Genomic DNA, 27,602 nt, shown 5'->3' on the forward strand with positions numbered 1-27,602 from the left:
TACAAGGATCACRCATCTAAGACCTTCAAAAGGGGTTACGAGGCTCTTTTGATCAACTAAAGAAAAYATCTAGCAAAGCTCAGGGTTGTTTCGAGTAAACTATGCATTCAATAAATAACTTATGCTCTTGGACATCCTTGATAATTCATTATGGTAGATGGTATTTATGATCAAAAGAATACTGAGCTAGATACAGACAAGCTCTGCAGTSGTTTTCCTAGAGGATATTTACTCAGGTGTTGCAGGAAGTACTGCTTCTCTGTAATAAACACCAAGAGGGGAGGAGTTCCTTATATTTGCTACAGGCTCTGCTCAGTTAAGCAGCCAGAGAGGTCAAAAAGCACATCCCCAGAGAGGTAAGTTCTTTGATTCTTACAGTGGTGGTCYTCTGCTACTTAAGCATGCTTGTTTATTTTCTTAAGTTGTCATTTTTATATCTGCTGATCTTTTTGTGTGTCACTTGTTATTTGCATGTGTACCTTGTTAGCCATCAAAATGCCTCCTCTTGAGTAGAATGCTATTAAAAGATCAATTATAAAGAAAAAAAAAATATATAAAAAGCAGGAACATATGCCTTAGGTTACACAAACTCTCTATGGCTATCCTCTGTCCAGGATTTGGAGCCTAGTAGCCAGGGACCTCCTTTTGTAGGGAGGGTCCACGGTGTCCTGCCTATCTGCATCCTGCCTTTATTTGGATGTAGTATGATCTTTCACAATATAGAAAATACTTTATTAAGTAAATTAAAGTCTTAATTTGGTGCCTTAATCACAAGACCATCTTTTTACCCCCCACTCCTTTTTCTTATTAGAAGCTTCTAAGAATGCAGAAGTCTGAATGTATCAGTTCTGAAGTAAAAGAGGTCTATTCTACTTATGTATGTTTTGGGCTCATTAAATTTCAGTAATTAAGAGCAAGACTTACTATAAAAGCAACTGTCTAATACGATCTAATGTTGAAGATCTTTGAWGATGCTTTCATATTTGTCACATAGTAATTGAAAAGTACTTTTTAGACTTTCACCCACAATACTTCTAATGAAGGTACAAACTATGTTGAAAGGCAAGGAGAAAGTCTGAAACTAATCWAATCACAATCTGTTAAAAAAATAGTGTAGTATAGATAGTGTCTTGTGGCATTAAGCACAACTTAACCTCWTGCCAGGTACAGACGGAGATGATCACACTTCATTTATCATTTCGTATATATAGATGGATATTGTCAATACATAATATTTGTCCTTAATTATTTTATATTTATTTTGGAGGAGAGAAAGTGTATACCCATATTTACTCCAGAGCTTTGAAATCTCCTCTGAAAGGCTTTCTAGATAAAACAAAAGCAAATTATTATTTTTTTAGGAAAATTAGGGGCAAAAGCCAAGGCATATTGAGATGGAAAAAGAACATGGAGGAGTGAAAATAAGGGGAAAGGAGAAATGTGGCTAGGCTGCATGACACCAAATATCACAAAATAATTTTATGACTGAGTTTTCCAGCAAAATCAGTGTCCATTTGGCACATAGATTGTCWTTCATAAGGGCTGAAATTCCCTGTTTATTTGAGCAGTGCCTAGCTCTATAGTCCTGYTGTGAGTTTTGCTGGGTTAAAGTAGGACCCCTTCTGCAGCAACAGGCTGCCATTACTTATATATTGTTCAGGATTTTCTAAAGGAAACAGATACAAGTTTTTTGGAGTTTCACAGACCAGTTCACCTGAATAATTATTTAATGCAGAAGATACAAACATGTTCRGCACTCCAAGCAGATCAGCTGAGCCCTTTAATGGGGTTTTGCCTTTGAGGCCCTCTGGACAGATGGAATGCTCATAGGGAAATTCAGGTCTTCAGAGCTAAGGGATGGTAACCTTGGCACACAGATAGCGAGAGTTGGATGAGGTGGGCAGCAGTGGTTTTAAGACAGCACTGCTGGAAGTGGAAGGAGTAATATCAACTAATCACTGATATTATTGTCTTTTCTGGTTCCTATGATTATGTCTAAACACTTCCCAGCTCCTTGTTCCACGTCTTGCACCCAAAGAAGAGCTATGAGTGCCCACCACTYCTTTTCATACCTGAGTTTTCACTGAGAGGATTCTAGCCTTTTTCTGGTGGTGCGCTCTGGTCAAGCTTCTGCATGATCAGAGGATTAGACAGTCATGCTTCTGCATGTGACTTGCCATCCATGAGACACGCAACTGAAAGGCAGTGGGGTGCCAGGCACTCCCAAGCAYCAATAAAAGCAATTACAGCTTTGCTCAGGCACAGGGAAGATTTTGAGGAGTGTTGTTCCTGGAGTGATTTGAGCCTAAAAGATATGGATGTTTTTACAGCTGAGGCCCTATTATGCTAATGTCTCCAACACTAATTAGTCAAATGGGATCATAAAACTAGGAAGCTCATTTTGTATTTTTATAAGGTCTCAACCAGGGGAAGAGGAGCAATATGAAGGGACAGAGCAGCCAGCAACAAAAGGAGTTTAATAAAGTCTGTATGGGAAGTTAAACTATCCCTCATAAATTTCTACATGCATAATGCAATGCGCAAAAAGTCAAAAACCTTTATGCAATAAAGTAGTAGTGCTTGGATGAAGGAAATCAAAGAGGCCTCTTGTCCTTACACATATCTGGCTCATGGCTGTTTAACTTTGGGGTTTGAGAAGTTTCTTTTGGTAATTTTCCCACAGGGAGGAATTTCTTAAGGTTTCTTGTCTGTGTGATTTCTTTAATGGCTTGGGGTGACATAAACAGCCATACCTGTTACAGAAATATTCACATGGAAAAAYTGTCCATGAAGTACCTGGTGTCTACTCTGCTTTTGTGAAAGATGTAGAACACAGATAGCTCTGAAACAGTTCCCCTCACGTCAGACCTATCTAAAAACAAAACACAGGTTCAAATATTATCAGAAAAATGGAAGGACACAAACTCAACGCAACAGCCAAAGTCTCTGATGAAGGTGCATGATGCCCAGTGCTGACTGAGTTTGGCTGCTTCTTTGCAGCGGATGTGTCAGGATCTTGCAAAAAAAGCTTGTCCAGCGTAAAGCCTGACTCMTGCACCGCATACGAGCTCTACTGAYAAAATTGCTTAATTTCCCAACTTTTCAATACTTTATCTTGCAACTTCACCCAGCTACTACGTTATTACACTTATGTTGTGCTGCTGCGGTGTAGCCACCTCTCTGCAAAGGTGCAAAGGTGAGCTCGGGGCGTGCACCAGATGTGAATTATTTTTAGCGGGCCAGGCAGGTCCATTGGGTTTCCTCAGGGCAGCGCRGCCACGGGCAGCCCCACGGCCACGAGCCGCAGCTCTCCCGTGCCAGGCCAGCAACCTGGCTGTGCGCTCAGCGGCCGCCCGGCGCCGTGTAATCCCCGCGGGGCGGCTCAGGGAGCGGGGCTGTGACCYGGCTCTGCAGGCGGCCCGCCCGGGATCCCCAGCGGCCGCGGCCCGGCTGCGCGCTCAGCAGCCGCCGCTGTCCCGCCGTGAGGGAGCCCGGGCCGCCCCGGCTTTGCCCCCGCCGCGCCCTGCCCGGGGCGGGCCGAGCCCTGCCGGCTTTGCCGGCGCCTGCGGGGGATTAGCGGGGCCAAGCGCTCATCCGCCGCTGACCCCGAGGCGGGACCGCAGCCGGGCCGGGGCCGTCCGCAGGAGGACAGGGAGGAGGGCGAAGCCGMGGCACGGTGGCCGGAGGTGGCGCGGCCCCAGCCCCCTCGGCGGGGCTGGCTCTGCGGGGACCGGAGGTTTCGCTGCGGGTAATCCCCGGCCGGGAGCAGCGGGCAGGGCGCAAGGGCCGGTGCCCGAGCCCGGGGGCTCGCCCGGGAGCTGCGCTGCCCGGYGCCGGCCACGCCTCGCCGAGGGGCTCCGGGGCGGCCCCCGCGGGATGGTGGCCCGGCCCCCGGGGTGGTCCCGCCGCTGACCCGGGTCGGGATGGGACGGGACGGGACAGGACGGGACCGCACGGGCGCGCCCGGCGGGGCGGGCTGGGGCTGCTCGGAGCCGGGAGATCCCGGCACCGGGGCATGTGGGGGGTTGGCTCTTGCGCTCTTTCGTTCAGATGAATCCTTTTCGTGTCTACTTTTTCTTCTTTTCTTCCTCTTCTTTCCCCCACCCCGCCTTTTTTTTCTTTCTTTCTTTTTATTTTTATTTTTTTTTATTATTTATTTATTTATTTATTTATTTTTTATTTTCTCGTGAGTGAGTTTCTGGGTAAGAAACGCGTGCGGAGCAGTGGGGAGAGATGCCTGGCTCTCGTCGTGCAGGGGTGAGAGCAGCCGGGCGCTCCCCGAGCAGGGCACTGCCCGCCGAGGGACACGCGGGACTGTGGCGTGACCGTGACCGTGGCCGCGGCAGGACACGTGTGAAGTCTTAGCGTACCCAATATGCACTCACACTCCGTAACTTCTTGCCGGCTAATGCTAAGTGATAGCCAGTTTGGTTGTTCTTGCCGGCTAATGCTAAGTGATAGCCAGTTTGGTTGTTCTTGCCGGCTAATGCTAAGTGATAGCCAGTTTGGTTGTTGTCTTCAATGCCTTCCTTATCTTGCTACCAAGCTACTGTATCGCCTTAATTTCTAGCCCTGACAAAGCCCATTGATACAGCAGCTAAATTAATTTTGAGTTGCYGCTTTGCTGCTGTTAGAAGTTCTGAGAAACACAGAGTGAGTGAGGTTGCACCGTGTTGATTTTTATGACCTTATAAAGTTTTACTGTGTTAAAATAGGAAAATTAAGTGATGCTTTTGCTTTGAAAGCCAAGTTATTTGCTAATATATTGATCTAGTGTTTAGTCATTGAAAAATTATTCTCATCACTTGCAGTGCCTCTCTTCTGGGAGCCACAAAATGAGCTGGATGTAATTCAGTTCATGGATTGCTAATGTCAGTTCATTACTTCTGGTGGCACAAAGTCCAAATACAGTCTGATAATGAACCATTCTCCCTTCCGTTATTAATCTTATTTCGTGATTGTAATGCCCCTGCATAAATATTGTCTGTTGGATGACAATTGGCACAAAAATCTTTAGCTCTCATTTGTTTTCAAAACATCAGAGCTTTCAGAATCGACTACAGTAATTAAATTTAGCATTTTGTTTCTGTGTCTTTTTCATACCCTCTTCCTTTGACTAAAGGTTTGCTTAAAGAAGTTGGGGTTCTGTTCTGGTGTCATGTTTAAACTCTGAAGGATTGCAATCCAGTGGGTTGCTCCTATGCATGAGAATAGCTTGAATGGTTACAACCCTCACTGATTCTTTAACCTGTTGCCAGAAAAATCCCCACCTCCAATGGAGTTTTCCTTAGAATTGTAAACCTCAGCATGCAGTGGGACTGACTATGGGGCGTAAGTAGGGAATGGATGAACACCAAGGTGGAACCTAACACTGAAATAGATCCCTTGCATCCATGCCCTCTGAGAATGTTCACAGAGTGAAGACTGGAGACTCCCATGAGCAGGGCTGGCCAGTTCAGTCTGTAGCAAGTCAAAATGTCAAGATCAGCTGAATAATAATCAGCAGATGAAATGTCAGTGTGGACACCCAATATGCATTTATCAATAGAAGGAGATCAGGTACTGATACCRCACAGTAGTGCTTCTTTACTGTGTGTAGAAGTTTTACAAAGGTCAAGGAGTCCAGAGGCATCAAATGTCTCTGAAAGCTGTCTTGCTTTCTTGAGAAAGTTGTCACTGGATAACAATCACCAAAAAGAAAAGGTGTTTTTATAAACAGAAGAAGCAGTTACCCAGCCTTTCAGAGAGTAAACATAAAAAGGGGCCTCAAAATTAGATTATTTTCTTCCTCGAATAGCCCTAAGATTGACGTATATACTTTGAAATACACACATATACAGGAAATGCGTTGTCTAATACTTGCCGAAATTGGTCACCACTCCTTGCCTCCAAATGTTTTACGTAACCATGTATTCCTGCATTTACATTAATTTAGGGTTGGGCTTCTGGAACCAAAGTTTGCTTGGCAATGTCACTGCATGGTGCTTGCCTTGTCTGTGCATCATCAGACATCATCCCAGCTGCCTGATAGCTTCAGATGATGAAATGTGGCTGGCTTACAGTTTTCCTGACTGTAGCATGGAGCTGATACTCATTCTGTCAGTTATCAGGCTGTMACTCTCTGTTTCCAGCATTTAAGTAGGATAAAATTAATTTACCTTACCATGTCTGCATCTGATGCAGTGTAAAGGGGGTTCCTGTTGTGGGCAAGGGAAACAGTAGAATCAGCAGTGTCTGGAGACTAAGCTGTCTTATGCTAAGATAAATGCTAATCAGGTAAGGTGAATCAATTGTTTATAGCTTTGACTGTCTGAAATGGAATTATAGCATCTAGTTTAGGTTCCAATAGGTGTATTCTACAAATCAGCTTAGGTGAAGACTACCTAAATTGATGTCTTGTGTCTCTCTTACTYGTAAGCACACAACAGCTGTGTGTGAGCTGCTGTGTAAACACACAACAGCAAAAGACATGGCTGTTAGAGGAGGTTGTTGATTTTTGGTCTTCATCTACCATAGCTGGGACTAAAGTGATTTTGTTTTTCCTCTGGAAGGTTTCTTGCAGATGGGAAGGACAACTGAAATCAATGGGGAATATACAGARTGGAAAGTAGTAAGCAAACTGAGGTGCACTTGAAGAGGATAATTCAGATAGACATTTGGATAGTACAAAAATTATGTAATTATGCAAATTTGTTGTTGTTTTAGAGTGAAATTATAATGCTAAGTGCATTCAGTTTTTGACAAATTAAGTAAAAAATCCACCCTGCAAATCTCTAAACACTTGTCTTTAACTAATTGCCAAACTAGACAATATGCTCATTCTGAGCTTAGGTTTGAGTATAGCTCCCATTTGGATATAGGTTTTATCACCCTCAAAATCAAAGGCCAAATATTCCCCCAGGACGGAATTGGAGTGGTATTTGAATTTCCAGAGCAAAACTTACTATTTGAATGRTGGCTRAGATAATATACTGCATAAATGACTCATACAGCYACATTCATACTAGCTGAGAATCTGAGCTGCAATCCATGTTCTTAGTTGAATAATCAAATTATTTGGACATTTAACCAGAAATTGCTAGGTGCTAGTATGATGAAGGGCATATTGTAGCCTCATGCTTTTTGGCTTGTTTTGAGAATTCCGTATGGCAGCCTTTAACTTCTTATTAAGTACTTGTCAGTGTGGCATAACTCATGRAATAAGAAGAAATGGGGTTTGGGATTTGATTGTGCCATTGCATTAAGTATTTGAAGGTCCCACTGTGCCTTGTGATCAGTGCCRGACCAAAGAACTTCCAAATTAGATATTGGATAAAGGCAATAAAAGGGGTGAAAAAGTGAGGTGAAATGGGTTTTTTAGTTTGTTATAACAAGCTGTCTATTTTTGTTTGCTTTGTATTTGTTAGGGTGATTACTTTTTTCTGGCATCCATTAAGAAAGAGGTTTAAGTTGTACAATCTGAAGGAATTGTAACCTGCAGAGAGGTATCAGACTTGATATGCCACATATGCCTGTGTTTTTGGCATCTTACMGGGTAGGATRCCTGCAGGAGCTATCTGGTTAAACRYAAGTGATGTTTGCCATGTGAAGGAGAGAATAATGTGGACTAACAAAACTATAGATAACCTCAGTAGGTATGTTTTGAATTGAGACAATGAGGTCCTGGTTCCAGTTTTCAAGGCCAGAAGGTTGTGGTAGCCAGGAGACAAGATGCTGATGGGAACCTGAAGGCTGGATTTGTTGTAGTTAAATGTGAATAGATGATGTCTGCTTTGCTAGTCCTGTAGGCTCCCTGTGTGRAGAAATATGAATGACATGAGGTAAGGTGGCTCTCATTTTATTAGCTCTTTATGGAGGAATGGGGTATGTTTTCATCCAAGTGAGATGAAGGTCCATTCAGAAACTATTGGGGGGAAAAGTTTAGAAAGAAATTGCACAATTAAGTGGTATGAAACAGTAGTGRAAAGATTGGATTAACATATAATATTTTATGTGAAATTCAGGCTCCATTGTGCTTTCAACCCAGCTGGCAGAAGCCAAACCTATTGCTTATTMTCACGTGACTGTGTTGTCTCTAATGCTCTGTGGCCTTGACTGCAAAGCCCTCCACAGGGCAATTGTTTTGTGTCTGAAGCTTTGGCTGTGATAAATGTACTTCACCAAATTGCCTTGGCASCAATAGGATAGTCCAGAGCAGATATACTGTGTTCTTCAGCAGGCTTCCCCTTACTTCTCCAAACTGAGCAGATACTGAAAATTRTGGAGAATGCAGTGGTCTGCCAGCACGGCTGCTGAACAGAGCATCTCTGAGTATCTCTAATATTTGGCCTGAAGCCTGCTCTATAGGGTGCATATGTTTGATGTGAAGCAAAAAGTCACATAGGATTGGCTCATAAAGATTCTCACTCAATTTGTTCTTATAACTGTCACCAAATCATCCTCTCAGAAAAAAAAAAACCAAACCCCAACCATCCCCCCAAACCTCGTTTTCTTAGAACCACAAATCTATTTTTTTCTTGCCTTGAATACCCTGAATTTACTCACTGTCAGTCGTTTTGTCTCTCTCAAACTTACAGGACCAGGTACTCTGTGATTTAAACTTTTTTTTCATGAGCTCATTAAGAACTATAACGAACAGGACAAAGAGGGGCTCAATCCCCTTTTGCCCAGGTCAATCTATCACATAAATTAATTTATTCACCATTCAAGCCATAAGGTTTTATAACTGATAACGTGTAACTTTTAACTCATGCACCTCCAAACAAAACCAGAAGAATAAAACCTAGCTGGGGGTAAAAGATTGCTTATCCCTTCTCTTCCGTTATGGTCCAAGTCTGCACTTTATCACACCAAGCAGCAGGGAAGCCTCTTATAAGTTAAGTTATAAGAAGTTATAAATTTTGATGGCTTTTAAATAAATTTTTTTTAATGGTGAAGGGTATGATAAATTATCCAGTTGGTTGGGCATCCAGACATATTCCAGGAACAGTCCAATTTACTGCTGAAATATGAGGTTAAATCATTATCAGCTTTCACAACTTCACTGAGATGTAATAAAACATTATTCATCATCCAGAGCAGAACACTTGAAATCATTCTATTTAATATATTTTTAATAATAGAAGTGTAAACTAAACAATTTATCTATAGAGACTTGTTCTTAAACTTGGTGAAAGTGAGRGAACATGGTTTTTAGTATAACTTATTCAAGTTATGATTTTGAAGTTGTAAATCRAAAGAAAGAATTAAGGTGAATAATTCTTTCTGGAACAGTACTCCTAAATTATTGAACTGTGCGTGACAGCTACTGAATGCATATTTGTTAAGTACGTGATGACTTTTCCTAACACAAGATGATGTGCAACCGGTGTGATTTTCAGAAGAAAACAAAAGCACATGGCAATTTCCCTAGCACTACTTCTCTGGTAGCCAAATAGCAGGATCATGTTTCCTTAGCCCTTTAACAGTTCTCATTGTACCAGTCTCTGCAGACAAATAAGCAATTGATACTGGGAGTCAATGAATTTCATTCTGTCAATGTGTAGGGAGTTAATTAAGCCTGGGAGGCTGTCTGAAGCTCTGGGTGGTGATGTTTTTTCTTAGAATGTTCTACTTCAYGTAAAACATCCATGCAGCAGGGTGGCCTTTGCTTTGGCTTGTGTTTGGAGATTCAAGGTATGAGAGTTCCCTGCTTGGCTCTGGCACAATCTAAATGAGTGAAGTTGCTGTTTGAGTTCCTACGTCAGAAGGGCTCATCCTTCAAAAGGAACAAAATATTTCTTTCTTCAACGCTGAGTATCTTCCATTGCCCACGTCAGAAGTGCCTGTGTTTTCTTGTAATGTGAGACACAGCAGGCTCTAGACTTTGATGGAAAATTACATATTCTGTAGGAGATAGCCTGTATGTAGAGAGGCTTCAATATGGTTTGGATGCCTCAGTTCTTACGAAGTCAACCACTGATACCTTTTTACTTTTCTTATTCTTAAAAAAAAATCACTAGTTACAGATTTAGTATCCAGTGAGATCACCAACAGCCTCAGTTTTAACAACTAAAGCTTAGATAGTGAAATTTCAAAATTCTACCATAATTGAAACCCTCAAAGCAAGGGTTTGGGGTTATGAATCCTAATCCCTTTGTTATTCCAAATTTGGTTATTGTTCTGTGAAGTCCCAAATATGAGCTAATTACAAAGCATTTATATATGAAGTGATTAAAAAAACCCAACAGGATGGTTTGTTTGAGGACTACTTTAAAGGCAAAGAAGAAAAAGATAAAAAAAATGTAACTAAATTGTGTTCTTTTCTGGGGGGAAAGAAATTGTTTTGTCTGAAAGTGGTGAAGTTCCCAAGGCATGGATAAAGACTAGGTATAAGTTAATGAAAAAGGTAATGCCTTAAGAAGGCCTGACTGAATTGAGTCTATGTGAATCCCATGGGACAGAAGAGAGAAGCAAATTTTGAATCTGGAATAGAAAACTGAGGATTTATTTATTACAGCTGTATGTCTCTGGATCTTGATCTTTACATTGACCTCAGCCTGGAATAATGTGAAGGGAGATGTCATTGTATCGGATAAAATTGGGTCGTTTCATTCCCAAGGAGCTGGGCCAGTACTGGTTGCAGTACCCAGTACACAACAGATTGCTGCAGGTTTCCTGGTGTAAGTCAGTTGTGTCCATCAGGACCAGGGTGTTTGTGTAACCTGGTCAGTGATGGATACAGTTCAATCATTGTAAAGGTGTTTACAGYGTGTAAACCTGTTGTTACAGGATGTACATTGGTAAACGTGTTTTCCATGGCTCTCAGTGCTTGACTAGCAGAAGACCTTAGCACTGTGAAAAGATCTCGGTTGTTCACTGTCTGAGTTTGAATGAACCTAATGCTGCTATTTAAGATGTTTTATGTGTTTGATTTTTTTCCATTTCTTGCCTGATTCTTGGTATTGGACACAAATTCTTTGGGATTTTAGGAACCTGGCTCGTTCCCCCATCCCTCCAAAGATCCCAGACTGACAATATATATTCATTGAAGTGCATGGGAAAGCYTCCACAGGCTTCACTCAAGCTTGAACTTGGTTCAAATTATCATTTGAATTTCCCTTCATTTGATATTGTGTTGACTGCACGTAYCTTTGTTTGATAYTGTACAGTTAACACAATWTCAAATGAAGGGAAATTCAAGTGYAGCAGTTCTTGTTCATTMTGCTATCTGTGCATGCACACTATATGCAAAAACATTTCTTATGTTTGAAGCTGGAATGTGTATTWCCCTTCCCATTTGTGGGAACCTAATTGCTATTAACCATTTGTTGAGTGAACATTGAGATCTCTTTTTCCTAGGAGCCATCATTTGAGATGCTTCCGTTGACTGGGAAAACTATAATATTTGATAGCTTTCCTGATCCTTCAGATACCTGGGAAATWATTGAGACTATTGGCAAAGGAACATATGGAAAAGTTTTCAAGGTKTTAAATAAGAAAAATGGCAGCAAAGCAGCAGTCAAAATTTTGGATCCGGTTCACGTAAGTTACTTACATTTCTTGGTTCGTGCTTATTTAATTGTGAGTTTATATAGTCTTTTCTCATAATCTTTGTAGATAATTTGTATTAAAAGTGACAGAGAAATAAACTGTTTCAGCCTGCTAAGTATCAGGCTAGCTATCAAAGCATTTTTCTTATTGTAAGTGATCTTGGAAGTGGTTGCTTATGGTAAAAGTCAGAAATATACCTAAACTTYGTTACTTTTACTTTGTTGCCCCTTATTTTTCTCTTATTTCAGAAGCAAAGCTGCTTATTTTCCTTTTCAGTACTGGGAGTCCTAGCTTACTCTATTTTTTACTGTTGTTCCCTTTCCTTTCTAGTTTTTGACATATTAGCCTAAGCTGTACTTTCAAGCATCTGAGTACATGCTTGTAGCTGAGWTACATGCTGTGAATGATACTTCCAAAGTAAAATAGCATACTTTATTGTTATTGTTCATTCTGTGTTTTCAAMATGTGCCAAAATATGTAGGTCTCACTGAGGGATCCATCTTTTCAARTGGAAAATGCTAAGGGAGTAGCTCTTTGCACAGAGCACCTGGTGACTGGGAGGTGGAWTTGTGAAGTTATAGAGTATGGTTTTGTTTTCAATAACTGGCATTTGATGGGTGGCAAATTAATGCTCAAAGAGTAAAGAAGAGCACTCATCTGGTTTGTAAAGGCACACCCCACTGACTTCAGTAGTGCTGCACAAGGCTTGGGACTTTTCTTGAGAACAAAACATGGAAAAGCAGCTGCTCCTTTTTCAGTGGCCCTTTTGAGTTCATCTTCTGCACTCCCAGTGTAGGTTTGTGAGGTGTGTAGTTCCACTGCATGACCTCTGGGCAGGAACGAGCAAACACTTTGTGCTGTGTGAACCCAACAGCTCTGGAGCTGCACAGCCATACTGGGCTCTTCTMCCTCTGCACATCACACAGTGTCAGATTATGGTCCCATGGCATGGAATTCTATGAAATGTGKTGGTGGAAACAGAATCTTCCGTTATCTTCTGTGCTTCTTGCTGATCTTTTTATTTCAGCATGCTTTCAAAGCAGCAAAAGGGTGCTCATCTCAATACCACATGCCTCTCCCAAAGCAAACATAACTTGCAGCCAAGTGATAAGGATCTTGATGAGTTCAAATGCATTGGAAGCTATTTTTGACTCTGTTGCTTTCTGTAAGCAAGGGTTTTGTGCTCATAATGAATGGGCACAACTTCCTTGCCATTGGTGTTCATCTGAATATCTGTTTGGCAGGAAATGCTTCTCCTTTCCTCTGTTTCACAAGTGTTCAGGATTGATTCTTAAGTGGCAGCTGGCTATGGCAGGAATTCCTRAACAAATCAGTGAAACTTTGAGTGTTGTGTACACTTCAGAGGTTGCAGAAAAGGTTTAAAAGATGATGATAGGAAGCAAAAAGATATAGTGAAGCTGATGCCAGAGGAAAGAAAAATAGAATAAGTAGGAAAAAGGAATAGAATGTAAAGGAGACAGAAGAAATAGAATGTAAAGGAGACAGAAGAAATAGAATGGATGAAGATGCAATATAAGGAATTGAAGAAGGATGAAGGGATAACTGATGAAAACGGGTTCTTTATTTTAGTGGAAAAATGGGAGCAATTCAGTCGACATCACACTTGCAAGACTTGACTTTTAACTAAATGTATTATCCTTTTTATTACAAGAACACTATTCTTCTTTTCCCTCTCCTATTTAGAGGGTTTTTGGAGTAGCTGCTGTATCTCCRTGTTACTGCCAAAATCACAATCCTATATTGGAAACAGAGTGAAAGCAATAAATGTGTTCTTTTTATTTAAACTGAAAGTATTATTAATGGCTGCAGAGGGAGCCATTGCAATGAAGAAAAAGATACTTTATGTATTTTCTTCTTTACATTTTACAATTCTTTTTCTTTGAAGATCATTTCAGAATTGAGCCACTTGAGAGGTGGACTGGAAACAAAGCAGAAGATACGTAGTTCGGTTTCAGTGATATTTTGAAATTAAACTGGGAACCTACATTATCATGAGCGATATAAGACTGAAATAAGCACTTAATGTTTAATCCTTTAGAGCACAGATGCTTTTTGCTCAATAACAGCTCAGCTTTTTGAAACTGAAACAGGAGACTAAAGGTGTTGAAATGAGAATATACAAAGAAGGAACTGACAAGGTTTAGTCTTGTCCTCAGGACTATAAGCAAGTACCATTGTACAATAGAGCTCTTAGACAAATTTTCCTATATACAGGATGAAAATATTCAGTCTGCCATTTCTAATACAGTCCTTTGATGAAGGTAAATATGCTAAATTAACCAAGTATTTCAATATTTTTTTCTTCTTAAAAAAACAAGGGAAATTTTCCATTTTAGTAGGCACAGAATGAATATTCTATTCATTTAATTTCTCCTTATAATTGTAAAAATCTTATAAAATCTGAGTACCCCTCAGGAGACAGAAACCTCTATTAATTCACAGTAGGGTAGTGGGCTAATTTTCTTCCAATTTCCCTAAGGCAGTCAGAACTATTGTATGCTTTGTTTTTAATTTCTTGGCTTTTGACTCTATTTTTTTTTCTTTTATTTTTGCCAAATGCATTTTCTGTCTTCATTCCTGCTTCCACTCTTTCCATCCTCTGCTACCTTCAATACTTTGGTTCTTTCTTCCTTCCTTCCTTCCTTGTATTTGTTTTCTGTATTCTGTGCTGTGTTTATGGGAAAATTACCTCAGAGTTCCTCCTTTTCTAGAAAGGAAAATTCCTGCTGTTCCTCAGTTGTTCCAATAACAAGATCTCTAAAACCCTTCCTTGTGAGAAGACTTATCCTTGTAATCTTAATATGAAAGTTTAATGGCCTGATTCATGAAGATACTGGTGACAGAGGAGGTTCTTGGAGAACAGTCAAGCTGGTCTCAAGACAAAAGGCTTGTGTGAGGAACTTGAATTGGACATTGGAAAGACCCATATAAGAAACAAGTGAGCAAAGTCCTCTTGGGGGAGGTGTGCTGAGCAGAATGAGGGGGGGAGCATCATTCGTTGGGAATACAAAACATTTCCTTTCTCTGCTGCAGTCACTCCTGTTTGGCTATGCTGAGAGGTTTTTGGCAGTGAGTAGATGCCTTTCATTGATATGAAATCCATTCATACGGATAGTGGAGTTTATAAGGGAGCCTTCTTCTAGAATGGATTTTTCATTTCTTTCTGTGTAGTTGTAAATAGCAAATTGTATTAAAAACGTTTTAAATCTGAAACAAGTATGTTAACAATTTTTTTTTGAGATCTGAGCAGTGAGGGGAAAGTGACTGAAGGTATTCTGACTTTATCTGTTGTCAGGAGGGATTGAATATTTTCTCAGCATGACTCAAATAGAGTCTAATCATCATCCCTCAATGAGCAATTCCAGGGCACAGGTGGGAAGGGTTTACCTGAGTCATCCAATGCCTGCTAATGCCTGCCAATGCCTGGTCTGAAGGGATTTGCACAGCTCCTGGTGCATATGTTGTCAGAACTTGTCCTCATATCTCACCTCTAAAGGGATTTCCCTCACTGTCTAAGAAACCTGAGGTCTGTAATGAGAGACTGACAAAAATCCATGTTTATTATAGTTCAGTAGGAGAGCCCAGAGAGATCATGGATGTCACCAGCTTCTATAACAGTAGAAAATGAGAAAAAAATTCCCAGATAATTYGAGAAAGTGGGATGGCAAATGAATAAGACGTTGCTGCAGTCATACTTGCTCATGGGCAGAGAGGTAGAGAGGCGGTTTCAGTTGCACCATTTCTAGCTGGGGATACCATCAAGACTGAAGCAGTAACATGTACCTTCCCAAGGCATCTGGGATTGTGGATTGCACTGGCTTTGCCTTGAAATCACAGAATGGGTCAGGTTTGAAGGGACTAACGGTGGGGTTGTATGGTCCAAACTCCCTACTCATGCAGGGTATTTCTAGAGCACATGGCGCAAGATTATATCCAGAGAGTTCTTTCTTGAATCTCTCCAGAGAGGGACATTCCACAACCTCTCTGGGCAAACTGTTCCAKGGTTCTGTYACCCTTGCAGTATAGACGCTCATCCTCATATTCAGGTGGAACCTCCTGTGCATCAGTTTCTGCCTGTTACCTCTCATCCTCTTCCTTGGCACAACTGAGAGGTGCCTGAATCCATCTTCTTGACACCCTGCCTTCAGACACTTGGAGATATTGTTGAGGTCCCCTCTCAGTCATCTCTTCTCAAGGCTCAACAGGCCCAGCTCCCTTGGCCTTTCCTCATAAGAGTGGTGCTTCAGCCCCTTCATCATCTTTGTCACCCTCATCTGGAGCCACTGCAGGAGCTCCACGTGTCTCTTGTACTGAGAACCCCAGAACTGGACACGGCTCCAAATGTGTCTCACCAGGCTGTGCAGAGGGTCAGGATCACCTCCCTCAGCCTCTTGGTAAAGCTTTTCCTAATGCACCCCAGGACACCACTGGCCTGCTTGGACCCCAGAGCACACTGCTGACTCATGGACAGCTTGTTGTCCTCCAGGACCTTTGCTCCTTCCCCAGTTTCCTGAGAGCTGCTCTGTTATACCCCATGTTTTCATTAGTTGAAATYGATAAGTACAAAATAAAATGTTTTTAAATTACTGCTTTGTATTCTGTCAACAGAACCAGGCTTTGTAGCCCTCTAAATGGTACATTCGTGTTCTATTTGTTTTCTTTTCTTTGTATGGTTTCAAACTACATTTGAATTGAACAAAAATATTTGTGTTTGTTTTTTTAAGTGGCTATAATTACTTATTAATTATCTGCTATGTATTTCTCATTTGTGACACTAGGATATTGATGAAGAAATTGAAGCTGAATACAACATTTTGAAAGCTCTCTCTGATCATCCCAATGTAGTCAAATTCTACGGCATGTACTATAAGAAAGATGTCAAAAATGGAGACCAGCTTTGGCTAGTTCTTGAGGTAAATAATACAGAAAATAGGAGGTTTTTTCCAGTTGTTATTCCATTGTTGAGTATAATTCAATGAATGAGATGCAAGTAATTTGTTTAATGGGGTTGTTTTTAGAGTGCATGCAAAGTAATAAGTGCTATTGTTTATTCTTTTTAGTGTTCTGATTAAATGGTCTGCTCTGAGTTCAGCATTTTTACCTTGATATTACACTGATAGTCCTGTGCGTTCAGAATTAGGATATAAATTCTCATAGAACTCATAGGATTTGCTACCTAAAACCTTTCTTTGATGAAAGGTTACCATGGGAATCTTCTTGTAGCAGCAATTTCTTAATATGACTAACATATGACATAATGAACATAGTTAATGAACACAGTATGGTGATTTTTTTTCCAAATGAAATTATAGATACCATTTAACTGAATTCCTTTTTTTTTGTGGGAGTAAATGCACAAATAGATAAATAAGTCAATAAAAGTGGCTACTGCCCAAATGCTGTTGAAAGCAGCAGGATTTACTCAAATTAATTTCAGAGCAAGGTAAGGTCTTTAATTTATGTGTTTGTCTTTGGTTTTGAGTAATCTCTGAGCAAAGAGCTTGATCATTACAGTTTTCACAGAGTCACAATTTGTTCTGCAAATACTTCCTCCTGTATTGAGAGGAAAATGAATAATATCACYGTCAGGAATAGTATGCTTTGCCTAACAATCAGGACTTTTGCTGTCATTGATCAGTGTTTGATAAGGTCGAGAYTGAAGAATTGGTTGTATTCTGTGATTTTTCAGCTAAGTAAATACAAATCCCCTGCTAAATATCTCAATGATACAATGCTATCTATTCCTGGAAACTGCAATCAGTAATGCATATGTTCTAGAAATATCTATTCCAAATCCTTTTTTATTTCACTGGAAGATGTTTTTAAGAATAGTTTACTTTAGAAAACATAATGAATTATTAGGCTAGACTGAAATCAAAAGGTATCAGGTCTTTTAAAGTGAGCATCTTGGAAAATCCAGCTTCTGTTGTGTCTGCTGGGCATTTGAAATTTCTATCTGTGAAACTTTCTGGCATGTAAAGGATGGATGCCAGACAGCCAGGCTGAGACAGACTGTGAGGAAACAGTCAAGTGTTTATATTTTAACTTTTATGTTTCACATGGAATGATGTTCATTAGTGAAAAGCTCAAGCCTRCATGTGGAATATGTTTTTTATTTACTCTTTTCATGCCAAGCTATACATGTGCAAGTGCTAGTATGTAGCATGTAGAACAGTCTTGGAAGCTTTCTGTCACTGCACATGTAGATTCATGAATGCAATGGAGTTCAGTTGGTTTGTTTAGATATGCATAAATAGGAAAATAAATTTCAGTATTGACTCTGAATGAAGCTTTCTGTTTAATAATTGTGTATGTGAAAGAAAGCTGTCATAAAACAGATTTTAGAAAGAGTCTGTTGTCCAGTTTTGCAGCCTATTTCCCTCCTGCTTTCCAGCAACAATGGTTGCTGTGCATTTATGGGCACAGTAAACCTCATGATGATACAGCCATGCTGTACTATCTCCTCTTTTGAGCATACAAGTTGAATTTTTGCATCACCATTATATTGGTTGATTGGCTGATTTCTATTTATGTGATATTCCACACAGTAGAATATTATGTTTTCAACATCATGAAAATGTCTCCAAATCTAGTTATATTTCAGTGTAGAGAAATTTAGAATCCTGCTCATTTAAGAAAGAAGAATTTGTTTCAGTCTCCAGTGGACTGCAGGCCCTATTTCTGACGAGCTCTGTTTCAGAGTAGTTGCTGCAATCTGTATGGGTACTGGTTATGCAGAGTCCAGACTCAATGAACCTGATTCACCTTCATTCTTRTGCAGAACCTTATCTTGATCTAGCAAAATCTTCATGAGAAAAACCGTATGGAAGTGTAGAGTAGCTTGGAACKTGCATCTCTGAGGACATGTCATTTTAGCCTTTCTCTCAACCTATAGGTTGGGAAAAATCATCAAATAAATTGATAATTTGGATAATTCTGGATTTTTGCAGGCAAAGTGGTATACTTTGAGTTTCATCTTCTGGATGTTTCTTGATGTTAATTGAACCTGCTAACCAGATACTGATAACTCCAAAGAATTGCATAAATGTTGTCATGATGGATTATTGYGATTCAGTTGGCAGCTATGTTTGCTGATTTACAATTTGCCTGAAGTGATTCAAATTTATTACTTACCTTTGATCTTTTAGGTTACCATTAAGAGGGAAAAAAACTAAATAGAAATATCTAAATGCTCTAAGTCCTTGGGATTCTTCTATTTGTGATAGGGCTTTTTTTCAGGAAGAAGATAAAAAACTTAAACCCAGTAAATAGAAGCTCTCGGGAGTCTGAATGAAACTAGAATACAGCAAACTAGTGCATCAGTTCACCTACTACTCTTCCTGCAAGCACAAACCTATGGTTATTCCAAGTATGGACATTGTAACCACTGTAAAGGTAGTACCTTATGGAAAAAAGGAATAAAATGCCAGTATATCAAACTGCCAGCCTGCTAGACCAGGGTTATGTTGGTTCATTGYTACCAGTTTACTTCCAGTGGCTTGCCAAAATGCTTGTAACAGGGTAAGAGCTGAGACAGAGCCTGCCACCAGATTGYCACTGTGTTATGGGCACAGGGTGGTCCATGAGTGCAGTTCCTGCTCAATTACCAACTGCAAGGGCAGTTGCTTTTGTTTGGTGAGTCTTTTAACTATAATGAGAATGTAACAAGCTGAGATCCCCCRATAAAACTCCTTTCTGATTTTGTGGAGATCCTTTAGAAGAACTACTGTTCTTGAATTTGCCTRGAGATGGAGAGCCCAGCACAATATGTAGAGTAACAATTATGCACTCCTTTCCCTTCCAAAAAGTGACTCTTCATAGCAGAGATCTTTTGTCGAAGGTTTAAGCCAGATGGAAGAAATGGCTTTGGAAATGAACTGAATGGATAACAGAAATCAGTTGTAATCTCCATCAGCAACAAGTGTTTATCAGCATTGTAGTGCAGGAGAGATATTAAGGAGGATTTGAAGGAGGATGGTGCTATGYTTTTATTTTGTTTTAGCTGCTGGTTCAGAGCAGAAAGGAACACACTATCCTGTGGGTACCCAGTAATGGATGCTGGCGCTGTGAGCTGATCAAGGATAGAAGYAGATCTCTTGCTGAAAAAGAAATGGTGTTGGAACTGCTGTGGGGTTTGACAGCAAAAGCATCCAGCTCATGTTTGATGTGACTGAGAAAGGGCAGCCAGCGTGAAGGTTCAAAGGAATAATGGCATGGTCAGAGATGRTTGGTTAGGGATAAGTACTCACAAAAGCCAAGAGAGGAAGGTGTTGCAGCAACTCCTAGGTAAAGTTAAGAGTGCTGAACAATGCATGTACACTGCTGCATCTGGCCTGGAGTGAGTCTTCTGGAGTGCTGTCATACTGTTGTATCTGCACTTTGGAGAGAGAAATTTAGCAAATCTGATGCTTCCAGATGTTTGCAAATCTAACTGTGGTCTCAAGGAGAGCCCTAGAGTTAATGGAATATTTATAAATTTTCCTCGCAGATTCATAAATGAACAGTGGCAGCATAATTTACATGTGTGTCAGAGAAAAATGAGTATAATTAATGCTCAAATTTTGTGTGGTTAATTATCTTGGATCCCTCACTGACCTACTGTATGKGAAAGAGTTTCTGATCATGTTGCCTTTTAAACGTTGCATGTAATTCTAATATATGGGGAAACTCACTCAAGTGCGTCACTCTTACTAAACAAYGACAACAAAAATCCTCTGCTTTATTATATAACATCCTATCTATGGAGTATATTTATCTAAAGAAATATCAGCCTGAGCAAGTCTAGTTGCTGAGAGGAAGGGAGATTTTTGTTCCTACAGCAGAGATGAGATGTTAACAGTGCAGTTTTAGGCTGCAGTGTGGTTTCTACAAAAGAGAAGCAGCAATGTCCAAAGATCCAGTTATTGGTATTTTTCTTAAATATAAACAAAAAAAGAAGGTTAAAATATTTCACTGTTGTTGCATACATTAACTTGAATGAGGCTTCAGGTGTTTGAGAGCAGGAAGTCTGGGTGATATAAAATATGAAGACTGTAAACTATAAAAACTGTTTAGTATAAAATAACAAATATCACCCTTCTCCCCACCCCTCCAAAAAGCCCCCAATGAACAAAAACAAACCCGAACCAACCATGACAGTTTCTTTGACTTTTACAACCATTGCAATTTTTGAAGTAGCTGACAATATATTTAYTCATTTACTTTTGACTCATTAATTTTGATTTTCTAAGCTATATAGGGAGACTGATAACTTCTATGTGCTAGGTAAATGAATCAATATTTTTTTTAAATCTGTTTGTCTAGATTATCTTCCTTGACCAGGCTTGCAATGCTTTTACCTCATTCCTGTATCCCAATCTAAAAGGGCAAGGAGTCCTGTAACATGTATGGAGCAGAGATGGATGTGTTTCTTGCAGGGAGTGTGCTGTCACCCCCTCATGGACCACACAGTGAGACCCTTCACAAGCCACTGCTTCTTTTCCAGGCACAGGCCACCTCTTCAGCCCAAGCAGGCTGGGCACAAATAAGCAAAGCTCAGAGCAGAATGAGTAGTTCTTCCCTTCTCTCTTGCTGAGATTTCCAGCACCAGTCCTGATGGCCTGCAGTAAAGCGTTTTCTCTGCATTCGCTTGATCTTCTTCCGTACTAATGGTTTTGTCACTCTTCATGGCACCTCTCCGTCCCTGGAAGAGGGAGAGAGGAGTGGCTGTCAGTGTTGTAAAGCAGYRAATTCTTGTTCTGGAAGTGCAAAGATGTTTGGCTGAAAATATTTGCAGCCTCAGGTTCTGCAGCCTGCAAGGAAAGCACAGAGCCTGGGAATTCGCTGATCGTGCAAACTGATATATCTAAATTTAGCAAAGAATTCATCTCATGGAAGCTATTGGGACTTCAGTTGCTGAATTCTATTGACTGGAGATATTGTTTTAAAAAGAACAATACAATTGTAATGAATCAAGAAGCATTTGGGTAAGACACTCAGGCACATGGTGTGAGTCTTGGGGTTGTCTTGTGCAAGGTCAGGAGTTAGTCTCGATGTTCCTTGTGGGTCCCTTTCAACAYAGAMTATTGCATGATTCTATAAGGAATGGGTAGAAGTATGGAAACTGGAGTTGTTTTTATTGCTGTGTCAGTTTTAGCAGGAGTGGGAAAATCCAAATTCAGTCACAYGATTCTTTTTGTGAGGCCTCTCTGAGTAATGAGCACTGGCTGGAGTGAGCCCCACAGGAATTTGTGGGAGTGCCTTGAAGCAAGACCCAGCCATCTCATTTTGGCTTTGAAAAAGATGAGCCTACCTGAGATAAACTAGAGATATCACTATATCAGTTACTTCTCTTTTGCATGAAATAGAGGACCTTGTGGTATGGACAGTTTAATAATTTATTTAGGATTTTCCTTTGGCATGTTTACAGTATGCTTATGTGAGATACAGGAGTTACTATATGCAGATGTGTTTCCATCAAAGGGAATAAAGGCTAGTTTATGGATTTTTTAAAAAGCCTTGAATGGAAGTTGTTCTGTTTAATGGAATATATAATAAGAGCTATAATAAGAAAGCAGATATACAGTTTTTTTTGCTATGTGATATTTGCTGTAAAACAGTAATGTTTCACAAAATTAGCGTAGTGGAAAATAACAAGTCCATTTAGGTTTTATAAAAGGCTGGGTGAAGCTGTCATTTGCCTAAATATTATTAGCTATTTTCCAAYGGTATATATAGAAGAAAAATTAAACAATTGAAAATAGCTTTTTCATATTTCTTAACACAGGTCATTTTTCAGTAATGTCTTTGGTTATAATTGCTCCATTCAGACGAACACTGAATGTTTTGATCCATTACATGCCTGAATTGGGCTTGATTTCTCTAKTTCTAATGTGTCCCTCTTTGCTTCTCAATTATAGCAATTTTTCACTCTTGAATCATATCCTATTTTCTCAAGACCAGAGATATGTGGCTACAACTATCATTTGATGCTTCAAAGTTTTCCTAAATACTCATAATTTGTCTGCATAATGAATATTTGGTATTGTATTGTGGTTCTCACAGTTTGCATTTTTTAACCAGCTGGTTATCGCCCAGCTTGCTGGAGAATACTCACATGCAAAAAGCTGGTTCTCAGTAACCTCTAACAATTTCTGCCTCCATGCAGTAAAGCAGAAGCCCAGAGAAAAATATTCTGAGTTTYACCATACCACTATGTAATTAAGTAGTGAATATGAATAAAATATTTAACATGACTTTGCTTCCTGTACATTTTATTTTTGATCACAATTTTACCAGAGATGATACGTAATTTAAAAGCAAAATAAAACAAAACACCAAAACCCACATTTGTGTAGCTGTTGATTAGATCCAAGACAACCAGACTTCTTTTAGTTTAATGGGGAATAGCATCARTCATTGTAAAAATGCTTGGGCTGAGACTTTTTTGCTCTTTGCTGGAAGGWTTGCTCTCTGACACCTGAGGGTTAAGCTCTTAAATTCAAGTGTGATGGACAAAACAATTTTGCTGGTTTTRTGCTCAGTTTACATGCTGGTGTCTTTATAAAGGGAGTGACTGAAGGCACTCCAGTAGTAGGGAGAGGGATCTCCTCCTAATTCTTCGTGGGACAGAGGGGGCTGAAAGCTGCAGAGTGCAGGACAAAAGTACAATAGGAATGAACAATGAGGCAGGAGGCACAGAAGGAAGAAGGTCTGGTGCCAGTGGTGATGAAAAGTTTCCTGGGCTCCACAAATAATGTCAGCATTTGTTGAAGTTCAGAAAGCTTTACTGAAATCAAGCCCTGGAAACAGGGAACTGTCTTGCGCAAACATAGGGAGCAGGGAGAGATGGATTTACAAAACCCTTTAATTTCAATTCTGTCTGATGTAGTCTCTCCCAGTTAATCGTTCCAGCAGATCATTAAAATAAGACCAAAAGAAAAAGAAAAAAAAATAGCTTGTGAGTTTAGCATCATTTTGTTCTTCTAAAATTATATTTAAGAATGTCCTTCAGAATGTTCTTGCTTAGTATGGTCCTGTGACAAAGTCCTATAGTGCCTTTCATGTCCTGCACACTGCTGTGAGGAGATGAATTTCCTTAGGGATGAGTGGGTTTCAGCTTCACTCCTTTTGAAAATCGGCCTTTAGACAAGCCCCATTGTTTGGAACTATGCTTCCCCAGCCATGCTTTCAAACTCAATAGGAAAGATTCCTACTGCAGTAATTTAAATTACAGTGAATTAGACTAAATTACTGTCTTCRTGTAGAAACACATACATAAAATGGATTATGAGTAGTGTGGACATGGCAATACTTGAAACTGCTATCTGAACCCTGAACCATATAGAAATGATGCTACAAAAAAAGGAAGGTGCTTTGAAATGTTTCTTAATTGCTGAAGAGTGAACAAAAGTRGTGCAGTTCTGAGCAGGCAATAAAAGCTGGGAAGTGCTTGCTTTTACCACAGCTGCCCTATTTGCTTGGGAGATTTTGTGTTTTCTAGAGCCTCATCAAAGGTTTGCTGTAGTCAGTAGAAATACTTCTGTTGACATTATGGATTCCAAAGCTAGTCCCTGTTTTTTTCTTCCTAGCCAAGGGAATGTTTTTGTCCTCTAAGTGTTATTTTTACCACTGCTCCTTGTGTATAATAAAATAATGAGTTGCACTGAGTTTACTCTATCAAAATGTTCTGTCTTGATAAGCCACTTCTTGYAATTGCTCAGAACGTCCTGGTTCTTTACTAACCTGTGCCTCTCAGTTTTGTAGTTAGGTCAGCTCTGATTTTGCAAAATGACCCTTCCATTTATTTGGTTATTAAAAAATTACAGCTGTGCTGTGGTGTTGCCAGGCCATGAAGCTATAATTGAAGCTCCTTTAGAATTTCTGTTTTAAATATATTTTGGCCTCCGTTGCTTTATACAGAACTATTTGCAGTCATAACTTGGTACCACTTCAACTGTCAGAAGATGTGGACAGGTGATTCATTGATTCCTCATTAGCAACTTGATGGGGATGTAAATCTGTTATAAAGAATGTGAATTATGGGATGGTGCAATGTAAACTTAGCATCGGGTAAGCTAGGAGAAAAATTGAGCTGGGGTCTGTCTTATAAGCATTTTTAACAGCTACTGTCACCTACCTACTTTTTTTTTTTTTTCACTGTCACCTACTTGCTTTTTTTTCCCTACAATATTACAAATGTTTTAGAACAGAAAAATCCTCCTTTTGGGGATTAGGGTTTTGGCTTTTTCCTTGTTAATATATGGAGCCTGCTGGCTCCATTCAATTATGCTGGGCTTGAAAGAAGAAATTTAGGCAATAATYGCATAGTTGTGGCTTTTCCATTTTGACCATGATGTGAAGATATCTATGGTCTGACTTGGAAATACAGGATTTTGTGAAGGCCAGCATTACRTAAGATGAAACAGGCAAACTTTTCCTCTGGGTGGCTGTCTTGTCAGTGCATGTGCATGGCAAAGAAAATGAGAAGTTAAAAGCCAAACTGAAAGGAAAGAAATCAGAAGTAACAAATAAACACCCGTGAGGCTGTGACTAACACAGCCCTGGAGGTGCTAGATGATATAAGAGAGCAAAATCATAAATACCACATGGTTTTTGATCACTGAGGCAAAGTAACTCGGGAAAGATGCCTGTTTCAGTGATACATTTCGTTCACGCTAAATTGAAAGCAATCAACTTCATCTAAAAGCATAGAGAAACCATTGCTGTGGTTTCTTTTGGTTATRGGTTGTCTTGTCCAGTTGTTAGGAAAAATAGGATCTACAGTATGCATCTTTCTTCCTTTTGAGATGAAATTAAAGCAGTGCTGCACAGACAAGAACTGTGTATTGAACTACTTGGCCAGAAGAAACTGATTTAGCTCCCTGTAAGTTTTCTCAAGAACCTTCAAGTGTRTGTGGGAGGTGTTAGGTGCTGTCAGRGGAATGTGCTSTTTGGCAGTAATAATTATGAAAGTGTGTCACACAGAGAATAGGAGCTATCTGGTCACAGCTGACCCTGTGAGATGGACAGCCCGTGGAGTTCTGTCTTGGAGACAGAAGGCAAAGGAAGTGGCTCTGGAAATGGCTGTATCATGTACATTCTGTTCTAATAGAGACCTCTTTTCAAAAGTTGAAGATGGAAGGAAATTTGAATCAAAAAAACCCCAGAAGAGTTGCTTTCACTGACTTGAGAAAAGAAAGGATGGCAAAAATGACAGCAGGGTCAAGGAAATGGGCTTTGGGAGAGAATGCTTTACCTGGCTTGCGGAACTGGGAGGTACCTGTGCTTCGGAAAAACAGTGTAAAATACAGGAAAGTGCCAGGGTACCTGGCAGTTCTTTAAAGATATTAAAAACACAACGGCAAATTAGCTGGTGCAGAGAACAATRGAAGCACAATGAGAGACTAGTAAGAATGCAGTAGGGTCTGCTTCTTCTAATATTTCAGAATGCCTTCAAACAGAAGAAACAAAAATGTTCCGCTAAGGCATTTAAAGACCAGTTCAGAGGGTCTAATGTGGAGAGTGGTAAAGACAAGGTTACTAGAGAAACGAGGTACAGAAATATCTAATGTATGTCTTTACAAAATGAGGAAAAACAGTGTCTTAGGGACATACAGACCAATCTGCTTAACTTCGATACCCACAACAGTTACAAATTAATAGAACTGTAGAACACTGTAGAACATGCAGAACCCAGTAACATGGTAAGTGGTCAACTTGGCCTGGGCCAGAACAAATTGTGTTAATAAAATGTCATCTGTTAACAGGATAACTGGTAACAAGGGGAAAGCAATAGATGAAATAAAGGAAAGGCCCAGCAGTAAAGACTGCCCGGTTGCACGATTATATCTTTTGTAAGGTCCCATGTGACATGCTTTTGAAGAAAATGTGAAAATAGAGATWTCACAAAAACAATAAAGCAAATAACCTCTTTTTCATAAAACTGGACTTAGTTCACTTTTGGGCTGGGAGAATCTCAAGGGGGCACCTGCTTCTGGTCTGTTTTTGTTCAGTAATAACTTGAGTGATGAAAAAAGTCCACATAAAAATTTGAAAYTGATACCTTGTTTAATTACAGGTGTTCTGGGGAATAGCATCAGATTCACAGATGTGAATATGGAGGAWTTTTTTTGAATCACAGAAAAGAGATTCATGCAAATTACTGCTATCCATAAGACAAAGAAATGGGACATACCTGACCAAGCTATGGTTCTGCAGAAAGGGATTCTCTGCCAAGTGGAGATTGTTGCGTTCTGTTCAGCTTTCTCAGCTAAGRCAAGACTTCCAAAGGAATTCTGTATGCATTTTGGGGCAAAATGTGAGACAAACATCATTGGCAAATTGAAGGCAGTCTAAATTGAGAAAACGTGGATAATTTCAAAAGGTTACAACAATTARCTTTGTACAGCCTAAAAGAAAGAGAAAACAATGACATCATTACAGTAGTCGGACAGAGATGGAAATAGAAAATAATGATAATTTATTGTATTATCCTTTCAGATACTGCTGAAAGGAAAGGCAAAAATAACACAGTTTTGTTGGAGGCAAAAGGGATTCAGCCTGGATAGTAGGAAAAATACTCTATCAGGCTAGAGAAACACAGAAACAGGCTACTTAGAAAGACTGGAATCTTCCTCAATTGGAGATTTTTAGGAGCAAGTTAGACATATATCTGTCGTGTCTGAAAGTACCAGGTCTCTGCACAGTGCATATGAGATGCACTAAGTGATTTCTTGACATCCCTTTTACTCCCCTGCTTCTTTTTATGATGACAGAACAGCAACAACTAAGAATCTTCTGTTCTTACAGCATTCAGTCTTGAAAGGAAGGTACAGCCAGCTCAGAGGCTGGCAGTGCTGCTTAAGAGAASAGCTCAGATTATTGATCTATTCTGAGAACAGGGAACCAAATAGAGATTAGTGCCTGTGATTCTTATGTGGGATAACATTAAAGTGAGGTTGGACTTCTTCATCACTGTAATTCATGCATGCCATAAATTGTGCACATGTGATTTGCTGCCCAGTCATTTGTGTCCATGCAGCCTGAAAAGGTGGGGAGGRCAGTCACTG

At 39.9% G+C, this 27,602-nt stretch overlaps 1 protein-coding gene across 1 annotated transcript in view; it reads left to right on the plus strand.

The window, feature by feature from the left end:
• The first annotated feature begins 304 nt into the window (after positions 1–304).
• The window catches only part of MYO3A (myosin IIIA), a 115,954-nt gene continuing 88,656 nt past the window's right edge, over positions 305–27,602 (plus strand). The window contains exons 1-3 of the mRNA XM_057384060.1: positions 305–356; positions 11,341–11,523; positions 16,332–16,466. Coding sequence (XP_057240043.1) covers positions 11,356–11,523; positions 16,332–16,466 — 303 coding nt within the window. The 5' untranslated portion in view covers positions 305–356; positions 11,341–11,355. The remainder of the gene's footprint in view (positions 357–11,340; positions 11,524–16,331; positions 16,467–27,602) is intronic.

This window comes from Malurus melanocephalus, unplaced genomic scaffold (assembly GCF_030028575.1).
Source record: "Malurus melanocephalus ecotype Western Australia unplaced genomic scaffold, MMel_1.1 scaffold_14, whole genome shotgun sequence".
Classification (NCBI taxonomy): Eukaryota; Metazoa; Chordata; class Aves; order Passeriformes; family Maluridae; genus Malurus; species Malurus melanocephalus.